At 37.8% G+C, this 14,019-nt stretch overlaps 1 protein-coding gene across 2 annotated transcripts in view; it reads left to right on the forward strand.

Moving 5' to 3' along the window:
• Nucleotides 1-457: 457 nt before the first annotated feature.
• LOC124804648 (metaxin-1) overlaps nt 458-14,019 on the forward strand; it is a 29,589-nt gene continuing 16,027 nt past the window's right edge. For both annotated transcript variants that reach the window (XM_047264871.1, XM_047264872.1), the window contains exons 1-3: nt 458-765; nt 869-1,015; nt 1,182-1,285. In XM_047264871.1, the coding sequence (XP_047120827.1) occupies nt 685-765; nt 869-1,015; nt 1,182-1,285 (332 nt within the window). In that variant the 5' untranslated portion in view covers nt 458-684. The remainder of the gene's footprint in view (nt 766-868; nt 1,016-1,181; nt 1,286-14,019) is intronic.

Here is a 14,019-nt window from a genome sequence, read left to right on the forward strand (position 1 = left end):
GAATTAATAAAAATAAATAGAACACTCAATGGAAAAAATATGGTCAACATGGAACATTTGCGATTTGCCAGGAAAACAAAGAGCAATAATAAAATAAAGATTAAGAAGGCACAAACGCGTGAAATCCACCAGTAGAGGGTAGGTTAACTTCCTATGTTAGCATATGACGCCAATGTGAAAACTTTTTCCCGGGGGCAAATCTTGACGTGACGTGACGATAAGTGTCGGTTCGTTGATTGCCTTTGTGAATGCCACCATTCGAAATACATTGTGGAACATTTTGACGTGTCGTGTCATCCAGTGTGTTGGCCTTAAATCGACTTTTAAATATTTACTTGAATACTTGTTTAATGATTAAAAGTGATACATGCTCAACTTCCGCTTGAAGGAAAATTACTAGTTTCCCATGCGAAAAAATCTCAAGTGGAATGTCTCTCGGTTTGTGAGATAATCTTTGAACCGAAGAATGCTTACTATTGACGCATGGGGTAACCGGCATTATTTTGTGTTCCTGTGTTTTTGTGTATTTTAAATCGATTAAGTGCCGTAGAAGGCTTAAGTTTTCATCGAGACTGAGCATCGATAAGTGTGAATTGAAATGTGTAACTAACACAAAATATTATTGTGTTGGTGTAAACAACTTTTGCATTTAGTAAGCTGAAAAGTGCATTTATTCCATTAATAATGAATCACCCTATGGAACTTGATGTGTGGGCAGGCGATTGGGGGCTAGCTTCAGTTGATTTACATTGTCTAGAAGTAATGGTAAGAATGTGTTTCATCGAACCAACCTCAATTATTTGTGACTAGAATATATCCCCAACACATTATTGTCATAGAACGTGTAGTCATTTTACATTAATTACAGGCGTATGCAACATTTTGCGGGGTACCTCTGCAGTATAATGCAACAAATAATCCGTTTCGGACGCCAAAAGGAAAACTGCCTGTATTCAGGCATGGAAGTCATGTTATATGTGGTTTCGACGAAATATGTAGTTATCTAAGGAAGAAGGTAAAAATTTTGTGACATCTTAGAAAATAACTCTATTATATGCAATGACGTTATAGCAGAAACATTAAAAATAAAAAAATTCCCAAAGTAGTTATTTTCATAAATTTTTCGTTCATGTTTAGTAGCCAATTTTTTTTGTGATTTGTCACAGTGTATTACATTTCAGAATTTCATTGCTGATTATCTGCTGATTCCAAAGCAACAAGCAGAAATTGTAGCGTTTTCGGAACTGCTTAAACAAAAGTTATATCCAAGTTTGCAGTTTGCTTGGTGAGTGACTCTTTGTTAAAATAGCCTACCAGTCTGCTATGTTGTCAAGTTTTTTGTGCGTTAAAAGCGTTTTTGAGACACCGTTGAGTGAAACTGAAACTAAGAGTGTGATGTTTTTCAGTGATATGTTCTCTTTCGTATCTTTTGAGCTTAATTTCTGGAAGTTAGTGCAGTTACAATTCATTTCCGTTATTTGGGAATGGTATTGACAAATCAGTGGATGGGATTCAACATTACAGATATATGAAGCGTCTTGTTTTCAAAAATGAAATTTCATTTGGTTTACAGTAACTGTTATTGGTAGTCTCATGGATGTATAGGCTATAAATAATTTGTTCCAATTAATCATAAAAAAATCACCTTTTCCTCATTGAGGAACAACACTATGAAGGTGCTGTAACACTGTGATTTCTTGATGGTAAGTAAGGGAGAACTGAAGAAAATTAAACTGCATAAGAAATACAGGTAGGATATTCCACAGTACAGAAGTTAAGGCACAAAAAAGTAGAACAAGAACTTTGAGTAGACAGATGAGGAAACTGAAGAGCATGGATAAAAGAAAGGAGAAAGTAGAGACAGAGCAAAGAGTAATTGCTAAAGAATTTTCACTGTGAAGTGCTTTGGCTTTTTGAAGAAGTACAAATAAGTTACTCAATCATGTTTATGTAGTTGCTCTGTTGTATACAGTTTCAGTCAAAAAGTGAGATGAAGTTTATTGTTTTCCCGTAGATTACAGGTTTGTCATTCACTTGCTGTGAAGTTACAAACTTGGAAAACTGCAAGGTGCGAGAGTAATACGGTCCGACTCCTTGTAATTGCTAAGTTACTTATTTAACTGAACCATCTGTTAGGAAAAGAAATCAGTTCTGTTCATAGTCTATAGTTTTATTGACTTTTAAGTATCAGTGAAGAACAAATTATACATTAAAATTCATGTTAATATTAATTTACTAGAAAATTTGACTGAACATTTTGCTTCTCCTCCAAGATAATAAATAAATTCTTGGGTGAACTCACCACTGAACAAGCAACATTTGCTTTGTAGTACTTCCAAGATACCCCTGTGAAGGTTATTGATTTTTGTTTGACTGAGATGTTGTCATAAGTGCCACCAATAAGCCAAGTAACAACAAAAATTATGGTTGCAACAGCAGTATTGGGTATTTTTTAACAGGTGTCTGGGAAGTAAGGACAAATTTGAATTTTGTACCATTTTGCCCTATGACAGTTGGCAGCCATGGTTTTTTTCATGTTTGTTACCTTTAGTCCTTCCCATTAGTAGCTTGATAGCTTTTGTATGGTGAGCATCATTGTTTGATGATTATTTTCAACATGGAGTAGATAACAACTGAGCTATGTATCCAAGTGATAAAGAAGTTATTACAAAAACAGTGATAGTCCCATGGCAACTGTTTGTGAATTGCGTGTGGCACTCGGACGTACTGCTGCTCCAACTGAATCATCAGTTAGGAAGTTGATATGGAAGTTTGAGACCACAGTTTGTGTGTCAAACACTAAGAAAACAGGATGACCGCATTCTGTTTAAAAACAAGAAGATATTGCTGTCATACATGACAATGTGACCGTAAGCCCCAGAAAATTGGTTTGCCGATGAGCTCAACAAATGAATTTATCACCAAGTTCACTGCATGAAACCCTTTCAAAAGAACTGAAAATGCATGTGTACAAGATTCAACTTACACAAGAGCTGAGCCTGCATGGATAGAGACATTGATATGCTCATTGGGTCTTGGCATGAGAAGTGGAGAGCAAGAAATTCCCAAACAGAATAATTTTCAAAGATGAGGTGTGCTTCCTCCTAAGTGGAAACGTTGATAAGCAGATCGTGGGGCAACGAAAATCCACGAATGATTGCAGAAGATGAGATGTATCCACAATGCACGTCTTTGTGGTGTGCATTCTGGTCACAAAGAGTGATTGGCCTGTAATTTTTTGAAAATGATGTGGGAGCTGCCGTCACTATGAATGACGACCGATACCAAAACATGCTTTCTAATTAGTTTTTCCCTCTTATTGGTGAAAATGATGATTTTAGGTGTTGACAAGATGATTCACCATGACACATGTACCATGAAATGATTGTTCTGCTGAAGGAAAAGTTTCCTCCAAAAAATATCTCTTTGCATTGCAACCAGGAATGGCTGACCAGGCCATGTGATCTTATGCCTTGTGACTTCTTTTTGTGATGATTTGTGAAGTCAAAAGTGTATATGAACAAACCACAAACAAAAACACTAATTGAAGGATGAAATTAAAATGGTTATTAACAGCATCCCACTAGATGTCATCGAGAACTTCAGTGAACGCATTACTCATTGCTGCACGGCATTTTGCAGTCATATGGAGGATATAATTTTTCATACATAAATGGGAGATGTTACTTAATGTGTGTGCAAAGAGAAAAGAAGGAAAAGAACTCTATATTTTCAATAAATTTTGTTTGTTCTGTAGCACTTTAGTATTCATCCCTACTGCTCACCCTCCCTCTATTAAATTTTGCATGTCACTTCTTACTATCACCGCCTCCTCCTCCTTTAGTGTTAATAGGGTGTCTTACGAACCCTCCACCCCCTCTCCCTCTGCCAGTATTTTTTAATAATTCATATGGAATATAAAGGAATGTTTGATACAAGTGTTGGCTTTGATCAGTGATGTAGGAAACGTGACAAATGCCTTAAACAGTTGACGACTGTAAAGTGATGTTGTTGGCAGTTTTTTTCAAATGGGCTCAGCCACAGATCAGTCTGACATCACAGCCAGGTTTTTGTAGTACCATAATTGTTGACTTCTCAAACTCATAACTGACCTGTCACCTTTCACCCTAACCTAGACCTCAGGCTAAGCTGCAGATCAATCTGTCACAACCCATTTTTTATGCTTTCGTAGTTGTAGCTAACAACAAAACTGTGTATAAATGTATCAAAAGGTAACATGACAGCAGCCATTGACATTACGTCATTGACGAAAGCCAGCGGCTCACATCGAACATTCCTCTTGATTCATTCATATGTGCATCAAGTTTTGTTGAAAATTCACTAGCCATTCCTGATTTGTGGGGGAACATACAGATGTACATCGCAGATTCTGTATGTTGCAGATACATACTGTTTTGATTCATTGTGTGGGTCATATAGAAGGTAAAATAAGGCAGTCATCAGTTAAAAGCAATGATACAGACACAATGTGTATATTGGAAGTTGTAGGCCTATGGCCTTTCCAGCCCAACCATTTGCTAGATTGCAGACTTTTTAACATACAATCTGGTAATGATCTGTGTATTAAGAAATGCTAAAACAAACAAGAGACTGACCATCAGATGTTTTAACTGTGGATTGACTGAATCTGTGTTCACTTCAGAAGTTGAAAGGAAACCTGTTGAAGACATATGGTAATAGATTTGATGTCCAGTATGTCAGGTTTAGTAGCCTTGGCCTTGGCTTTTCAAGCTGAATACTGCAAAACCTGGAAAGCCTTGCAGCATATAACATTTCTACATAAACCACTAGAAGCATTTACTTATACTATCTTATTGGGAAATTGAGACACTGTACTTTTTACCACACAGAAAAGGCCAAAATACAAAATTCCTACTCAAAAATTGTTACATTGAGAAAGATTGTACTGCTGTTTCTCCTTTCAATTGTTGCATTAATATCAAAATGACAAGTATGAGAATATGTGACTGGTATAGAACATCAATTATAATCACTCAAGAGTGAAAGTGACTGAACCAGTTTGGATACATATAGGAGTCTACATAGAGTTTGTGAAAGAACTTGCTCCTCTTCTCTGGAGTACCAACCCATCCCCAGTGATTGAGAAAATATGTAGGTTGTTCCCATTTTCAAGGAGGGTTGTCAAACACTGGACTACAGGCCCATGTCACTGATATCAGCAGTTCTCTCTCTTCATCCTCAAGACCTGTAAAGCAGTAGATACCATGTGCAGATTGATGTATTGTATTTCTTTACTTGTGGGAGGCACTGGATACAGTTCCATAGTGTCACTTAAGGGTCATTCCACGTCAGATCAACACAGGAAAGTACAATTTTCAAGCAGCCCATCTCAGATTTTTGTCAAATTTGGTGTGCTCGTTGCCAATGTTGAGAGACTAGAAGATCCCAAATTACAGAATTGTAGCATAAATACAATAAAAATAATGGTTGCCCGAGGTTCTAAAATCTGCAGAAAATTTGACAATCACAGCTGACAAAATCGTTTGTAATTTCTTTTCTGATGGAGATAGAACAGTGAACCTGGTAATTTTGGAAAGTGCTGGGAATAGGCTTTCAGATGAGAGCAACATGGCCTTACTTCAACAATGTACACAATTAAAAGGTCAGTAACCTTGAGTATCTCCAAACATGCCACCTTCAAAATTTTTGAAAAAATGTTTGCTTATTCAAGCAACACTACACAAGTTGTAAAAAAATCAAGCTGGGATGACATTTAGATTAGAAGATATAAATTAATATGTACAAGCCAAGTAATGAAATAAAGCAGTACAAATTGTATGCAGACTGCAACAAAATGATGTAAAGTACAGAAAACACATTAACCATTAAAAAAATTAGCAACACACACTAAGGTAGCATTGTGAACAGGCCAATAGCAAGCATACTTATTTTGACCAATCACAGATAAGCTCGCAGACCATGAAATAGGAGTTCCAAACTGCATCAGTCTCCACTGCAAGTACCATGACAGTTAGGCTGGAGATGAGAAAACTTGGACTTCATGACCGAACGGCCGCTCATCAGCCACACATCAAGCCGGTAAATGACAAACAACACCTCGCTTGGTGTAAGGAGCGTAAACATTGGACGACTGCACAGTGGGAAAACGTTTTGTGTGGAGTGATGAATCACGGTACACAATGTGGCAGGGTATGAGTATGGCGAATGCCCGATGAACATCATCTGCCAGCGTGTGTAGTGCCAACAGTAAAATTCGGAGGCAGTGGGGTTATGGTGTGGTCATGTTTTCATGGAAGGGGCTTGTACTTCTTGTTGTTTTGCATGGCACTATCACAGCACAGGCCTATGTTGATGTTTTAAGCATCTTCTTGCTTCACACTGCTGAAGAGCAATTCGGGGATGGTGACTGCATCTTTCAACACGATCGAGCACCTGTTCATAATGCACGGCCTGTGACGGAGTTGTTACATGACAATAACATCCCAGTAATAGACTGGCCTGCACATTGTCCTAACCTGAATCCTATAGAACACCTTTGAGATGTTTCGGAACGCCGACTTCATGCGAGTCTCACCAATACAGCTCCTCAGTGGAGCACTCTGTGAAGAATGGGCTGCTATTCTCCAAGAAACTTTCCAGCACCTGAATGTGAAAGTATGCCTGTGAGAGAGGAAGCTGTCATCAAAGCTAAGGGTGGGCCAACACCATATTTTAATTCCAGCATTTCCGATTGAGGGCACCACGAACTTGTAAGTCATTTTCAGCCAGGTGTCTGGATACTTCTGATCACATAGAGAGAGTGTGTAGAGAGAGAGAGAGAGAGAGAGAGAGAGCATGAGCATGTGTGTGCATGCGCACACACACACACGCACACACCAAGTTCACCAAAATGTGAAGCTCATGTTGCAAGGTTCCAGGTTTAAAGAGTTGACATGTGATGCCAACTGTCAGTGTAACATGTAAAAACACTGGCTCAGATCTTCTGTAATCCCACACAGCCAAAATGTTATGTCAGCATGTGAGAACTGCCCACGCACACATTCGTTCACGGCATGCGTAGGAGAATTGTTTGACAAAAGTGGAATTGATTAAGTAGTATACAAACTATGAGCATCTACAGATAGAACAGCTCTCCAGGCATGTCTACCTTCTGTGGAAGACTTTTTGGAAAACCTTGTTGACAAACTAAAAGAATTCCTGCTGCACTCCTTTGTAACCACCCAACAGTCTGAATTTCTACAATATCTGAAAAAGAGACTTTATGACAACAAATACATTATTAATAAGATTTTGCAGAGAATTGTGGATTTGTCCTGCAGGATGAGGTTCAAGCCTTTCACTGAACCAATGCACAAGCTACCATTCATGATTTGTTGTTTATTATATAGGCCTATGTCCAGAATCTCGTGCAATTGATTGCATGTCATTTATTACCATATTAAAATGCTTGAAACATGACTCTGTGAGTGCTCATCTTCTCCAGCGTCATTTGGTTAACTTCATGATATCCTATTTCCATTGAACACCCAAGTACATTTATTACTTCACCCAGATGGTGCTGAAGTGCAGTACAAAAACTTCAAGAATTTCACAAACATATCTTTTCATCAAAGTGATTTCAAAGTGTGTGCAGAGTGGCATTTCTTTTCCACATTGCATGGCAAAGGACCATGGGTTGGCATCGCTGGTACTTTCAAGAGACTTGATGCTCATCCCAGTCTGCAGTGCATCTACAGCTCTCAGATAATGACACCCAGAAAGTTCTTTTAATGGTGTTCCAAGAAAATTACATTGTGTCACTTTCTGTCTCCTTCAAGAGCGGTGTGCACAAATTTTCACAATTGGAGGTACCGACAAGTTACTCTGTGTTATTCCCACTGGCCGTAACAAAATCCAAACGAGAGTTTTCTCCAGTTCACCGGAAATCAGAAAAACTTTTGCTATGATGATACCGTAGGGGTTTTGCATGCAGGTACAAAGGTCACTGGTGGTTTGGATGTGTTTTAAGTGTTAATGAAGATAGCAGTGGGGTTATAACTAGCTTCCTACATCCTCATGACCCTTCACCTTCTTTTGTATATTCTGAGAAACCTCGACAGCTTTACTGTGAACAAGAAAGTTTTTCTTACAAAGGTTGAGAGGGGGTCAGTTTGTTACCTTGCATTTTACAAATGCTTGGTATAGGCTTGTTCACATTGCAACCTTACTGTGTGTTTTGTTATTGCATCACCGTTTTAATAGGTAACATATTTTTCAGTACTTTGGATCATTTTGTTGCAGTCTGCATACAATTTGTATTGTTTTATTGTATCACATGGCTATATGAATTAATTTGTATCTCCTAATCCAAATGTCACCCCAGTTGGTTTTTTACTATGTTGTGTAGTGTAGCACGAAGAAGCAAGTATTTTTTGTTCAAAAATTTTGAAGGTTATATGTTCAGATATCAAAGGTCACTGACATTAATTGTGTACATGATTTAAATATGACCATGTTTCATATCATTTGAAAGTTTGTTCCCAGCCCTTTCCAAAATTATCTGTTTGACTGTCGTATCTCTTTAAGAACAGAAGTTACAGCCGTTTTTGTCACTCGTGGTTGCTGAGTTTTCTGCACATTTTTAGAGCTTCGGGCAGCCATTGCTTTTGTCATACTTGTAATTTTGTTCTTTCATCATGTCAATGGAACACATCACATTTTATGAAAATCGGCTATGTTCAGATTGGCCCCTGTGTTGATTTGACATGGAATGACTCTTAACTAACAAAATAAAAGTGTAGGAATAACAAACCAGCTCTGTGATTGAATTTAAGATTTTTCTGTCGAATAAAATACAGCAGCACATTCTTAACAAAGTGATATTTTCAGACATTAAAGTATTTGGAGGTGTATTTCAAGAGTGTGTTACAGCTATTGCTGTTCCAAACGATCTAGTGGATAACATTGGAAGATCCAAGAGGCTTTTGATGGATGATGCTATGTCATACAAAGCAGTTGCAGTGCTAGAGATTTGTAGCAAAATGCAAGACGACCTGTGGAGAATCTAAACTTGGTGTAGAGATTGGTAGTTGATCCCCGGTATAAACAAATGTGCCATATTGTGCATAAGAAGGCAGAAAGACTCTATTCTGTGATTACGCAAATGCCGAACATTCGCTGGAATTGGACACGTCCGTAATATATCTGGAAGTATGCATATGTAGAAAGCTCATCTGGTTTTGATCATGTTTCCAGTAGAGTAATAGAGATTTGTTCCTGTATAATTACCCATGTCTCATCTGAAATATTTACATATTTCACTAACTCTAGGCATTTTTCCAGAGAGACTGAAATACGCCATTGTCAAACCACTCCATAAGAAAAATTATAGACGGCCTGTGTGGCCGAGCGGTTGTAGGTGCTACAGTCTTGAACCGTGCGACCGCTACGGTCGCAGGTTCGAATCCTGCCTCGTGCATGGATGTGTGTGATGTCCTTAGGTTAGTTAGGTTTAAGTAGTTCTAGGGGACTGATGACCTCAGAAGTTAAGTCCCATAGTGCTCAGAGCCATTTGAAACATTTGAAAGAAAAATGATAGGAGAGATGTCAATAACTACTAACCTGTTTCACTGCTGGCATAATTTTTCAGAATTTTTTAGAGTATGGTGTATTCTAGATAGTATCTCACCTGAGCAACAATAATATCCTCAGCAAACCACAGTTTGGATTTCAGAAGAGTTTTTCTACTGAAAATGCCATTTCATGTTCACTTACCATTAAGCATTAAATAATAAAATAGTGCCAGTTGGTATTTTCTGTAACACCTAAGGCATTTTACAGTGTGAATCACAATATTCTCCTAAAAAATTGAAGTTTATTAGATTGACGGTGTAGCCAACCAGTGAATAATATCATATGTAACCAAAAGAATGCAGGAAGTTGTACTTAGTAGTTCAACCAATGTAATCAGTGGACATTATTCTGAATGGGTAGAAGTCACATATTCAGTCTTACGTCAGCTGTTGTTTGTCATATATCTAAACAATCTTCTGTCTAATATACAATAGCAGAAGTAGTTCTTGTAGCAGATGTTACTAGTATTGTAATCAATCAAAGCTTACACACAGAAACAGAAGACGTAGTAAACAGTGTTTTTAAAAGTATCATTAACTGATTTTCTGTGAGAGGTCTTGCCCACAGTTTTAAAAAAGACTCGACATATTCAGTTCTGCACATCTAGGGGTACTACACCAGTGCCTTACCACATGGCTAGTAAATAGGGTTGAAACTTCAAAATTCTTTGGTGTCCATATTGATTGGAACTTAATCTGGAAAAGTACATTTTGGAACTCTGAAACAACTTAGTTCAGCTACATTTGCACTTGGAACCATGGCAAAACTAGAGACAAAGCAGTAAGTTGATACAGTCAATAATGTTCTGGAGTGACTTCAACAAAAGTCTTCAGTGCTTAAAAACATGCTGTAAGAACAATATTTGGGACCCACCAACAATCATCTTGTAGACATCTGATTAAGGAGTTGCATACTGTAACTACTGCTTCACAGTTTTTTTTTCGAAGTATGTTGTAAATAATGTAGTGCAGTAAAAAAGGAACCATTATTTACATAATTAAGAGGAGAATGGCATTCATTACTCTACATTAAAGTTATTTTTAGCTCAAAAGGACTGCACAATGTGGCAACAAACATTTTTGATAACTTATCCATTGACATAAAATGTCTGACAGATAACAAAGTAAAATTTTAAAACAAACTAAAAAAGTTACTCAGAGAAAGGATCTATTTTGATGCTGTAAATGAAATACTGAACTGCTTTGTCTAAAAGAGGGTAGTGTGAGACCACATATTATTCTTAGGAGACATTTTTGTGCAATGATGAGCTTCTTTCTTAAACTTGAGTTACTCTTGAATAAAATTCCATGTGGCATTACTGAATGAAAATGTTAATTTACCGATTTATCTCCCCCCAAAACTTGGAATAATTATGGCTGAGCCAAGTTGTTTAAGAAATTCTAAAATATGGTGTTCATCCTCAATTGAAATTCTCATTAATATGTACACTGAAACATTAAGAATAGTCTCCTTTGCTTACCAACTCCTCCTCATACTGCTAATTTATCACTGGTGGTGTAACTTTCAGTGCACATAATTGAATCCTCTGGACTTTCTTTACATTGAGAGAGAGACAGACAGATCATTTGCAGAAAAGTAGTAGGAGCTCCTCCTAAAATACACACATTATAAGTAATCTCCACAGTTGGAGCTGATTATAATACTTGTCATCTGCAAACAGAACTAATTCTATTTGATGTGCATCAAATGCTTATTAAATATGACAAAAAATATTACCTGTTATTGAACTTCGAACTCCATTAATGGTTTCCCTTCAAACATGAAAATGCGCCCTTGCTTCAGATGGCGAGTTATGCAGTGTAACTTCCTCCATTGTTTTTGCTAAGTATGGTGTGAACCATGTGTTAAGCTATACCATTTATTCTGTAAAACTATAGTTTTTGCAATAAAATGTGATTTGCGATCAATTGCCCTGCATAGGTAACAGAAAATACTAACTAGTGGATTTTAATCTTTGTAAAATCTGTTTACTGAGAATGTACACTGGTGTGTAAAACTTAAGGGCGAAAGTAACTTTCCCATTATATGTCTGTCAAGTAACACAGCTCAGTGAAACTTCGACCATACATAGAAAGAACTGCTAAAGTATAGTCCAGAAAGAAATACATAATGAGATGAACAGAAATGAGACATTTATTCAAAGACAGTAATAAATTACGCTGGTGTTGCCATAATTTATGATAGTCTCCTGGACTTATCAGAAGGTTGGTCTTGGTTCTTATCGGGATTTGTGATGACCACAGATGGCAGTGTGTGGTCTGCAACATGCACACATACTGGCCATCCATAAAAATTCTCGGCAAAATATGCCCCTGGAAAGATGCACATGGGAACTAGCACAGTGTCACAATAATGTTGTCCGATGGGTGTATTGTGTTCAGAGATTTAGAGGTCATTACACCCATAGAACTTTATGCCTCCCACACCATAATGTCTGAGAATGCTAGCCATTCCCTCATAAACTGAGAGATAGGATTGGGTAATGCACCCAGGAACACTGGTGTACATCATTGTCTTGGTGGTCCAGGTGTTAAGGAGTTGGGAAGCATAATGTTGCATAGGCTAACTGATCTCTAAATCTTTAAACATTTTACACTCACTGGTCAACATTGTTAGAATACTATGTTCCTTCCCCATGTGCATCTTTTCACGGGTGCATTTCACATACACTTCCTTTGTACGAATGACAGTGTGTTACCACATCAGACTGTGCACATGGAGTAGTTCTTGAATGAGAGGATATTCAGCAAATGGATTGGCCTATCTGTTCTCTCTATTTAAATCCCATCGTGAATGTGTGGAATGGATTGGGGAGATGTATTGTGGCACATCCACATGCACCAGCAGTTGTCAGCTGCACTGGTGGAAGTCTGGGAGGCACTGTCACAAGGACTCCATACCAACCTTGTGGTTAGCATGGGAGCACGTTGCCATCTGTGGTGATCGCACACCCAATTAAGGACCATGTCGTGCTTTTTGTAATGTCCTGAGGATCATGTGAATCATGGTGGCTTCAGTGTAATTATTGCCTTTGTTTAAAAGTGTCATTTCTTTCAGTTGCCTTCTTTATGATAATGTAGCTGTTCTTTCTGTGGTCCAAGTTTCATTGAGCTATATTCCCTGCCAGTGACACATCATTCGAAAATTTTCATCCTTAGATTTGCACACCAGTGTATATTTATCAGTGGAGCAACCATTCTGAAATCCAAATTGTGATGTGCTTAAGGATATTGTCATTAACAAGATGGTATACTATTTTCAAAAAACATGAAAATCACTTCAGCATTAAAATAAGTCCGTAATTATTGACATAATTCCTATCACAACTCTTTTTATAAGGGTTTAATAGTGGTGTATTTTAATCTTCTGGGAAAATGCACTGACTTCATGTATTTCAGAGATAATAATATGTACCATGTAACAACTACTTTTAATAACCCTAATCAACTCCCAATGGACTCTTTCAGGAGAGGTTTATTATATTCTTAATTTGAGGTGGGAAAGTAGGCTAGAGTACAAGATCACTAAATGTTATGGAAGTAGCATTCTCAGCTTACTATCTTTTTAACTCCTTCACCCTATTGTCTCTACTGTTGTTGTGGTCTTCTGTTTGAAGAAAGTTTTAATGCAGCTCTCAATGCCAGTTTGTCCTTAGCGAGTCTCTTCATCTCTGCATAATTGTTGTGACCTTTGTCCATTTGAACCTCCATACTGCATTCCAGCCTTGGTCTCCCTTTACAATTTTTATCTGTCAAATTTTTCCATTAACAAAATGAAAATTCCTTGATGCCTCAGGGTGTCTCCTATCAGCGTATCCCTCCTTTTAGTCAGATTGTCATAACCATCACCAAGTTATCAGTTAAGATGGATGGACATAGGCAAAGGATGGATATTAGCAACACACAATATCCTGTTGCAGAGCATGCTCTACAAAATGACAGTCGTGACTTCGGTGCCTGTTTCACCATATGTGCCACCTGGATTCTTCCCCCAGACATGAGTTTCTCAGAACTGTGCAGATGGAAACTGGCGCTACAACATGTCCTTGGTTCTTGCCACCCACCTGGTCTTAATTTGTGTTAATTTCTTCACAGTTACTATTTCTTTCTTCACTCCCTGTTAGTTTCCTCTCTTTGCTCTTATTAATTTGTGCATGACTTTTTGGCAGAAATCTGTCTCGCATATTATGCTGACTTCCACCTTTAAGCTCTCTGGTTTTCACTGACTTTTCTGAACCCAACCCCTTTTCCAACACCCTTCTTCCTTCCCCTTCAACCCTTCTGCCAGAAGAAGGAGCCACTAGCTCCGAAAGCTTGCAAACTTTAATACATTTTATATGTATGTTCTCCTGCTGCCGGTTGGTGAGTAGATTCTTTTTATCTA

Source organism: Schistocerca piceifrons, chromosome 7 (assembly GCF_021461385.2).
Source record: "Schistocerca piceifrons isolate TAMUIC-IGC-003096 chromosome 7, iqSchPice1.1, whole genome shotgun sequence".
NCBI classification, from domain to species: Eukaryota; Metazoa; Arthropoda; class Insecta; order Orthoptera; family Acrididae; genus Schistocerca; species Schistocerca piceifrons.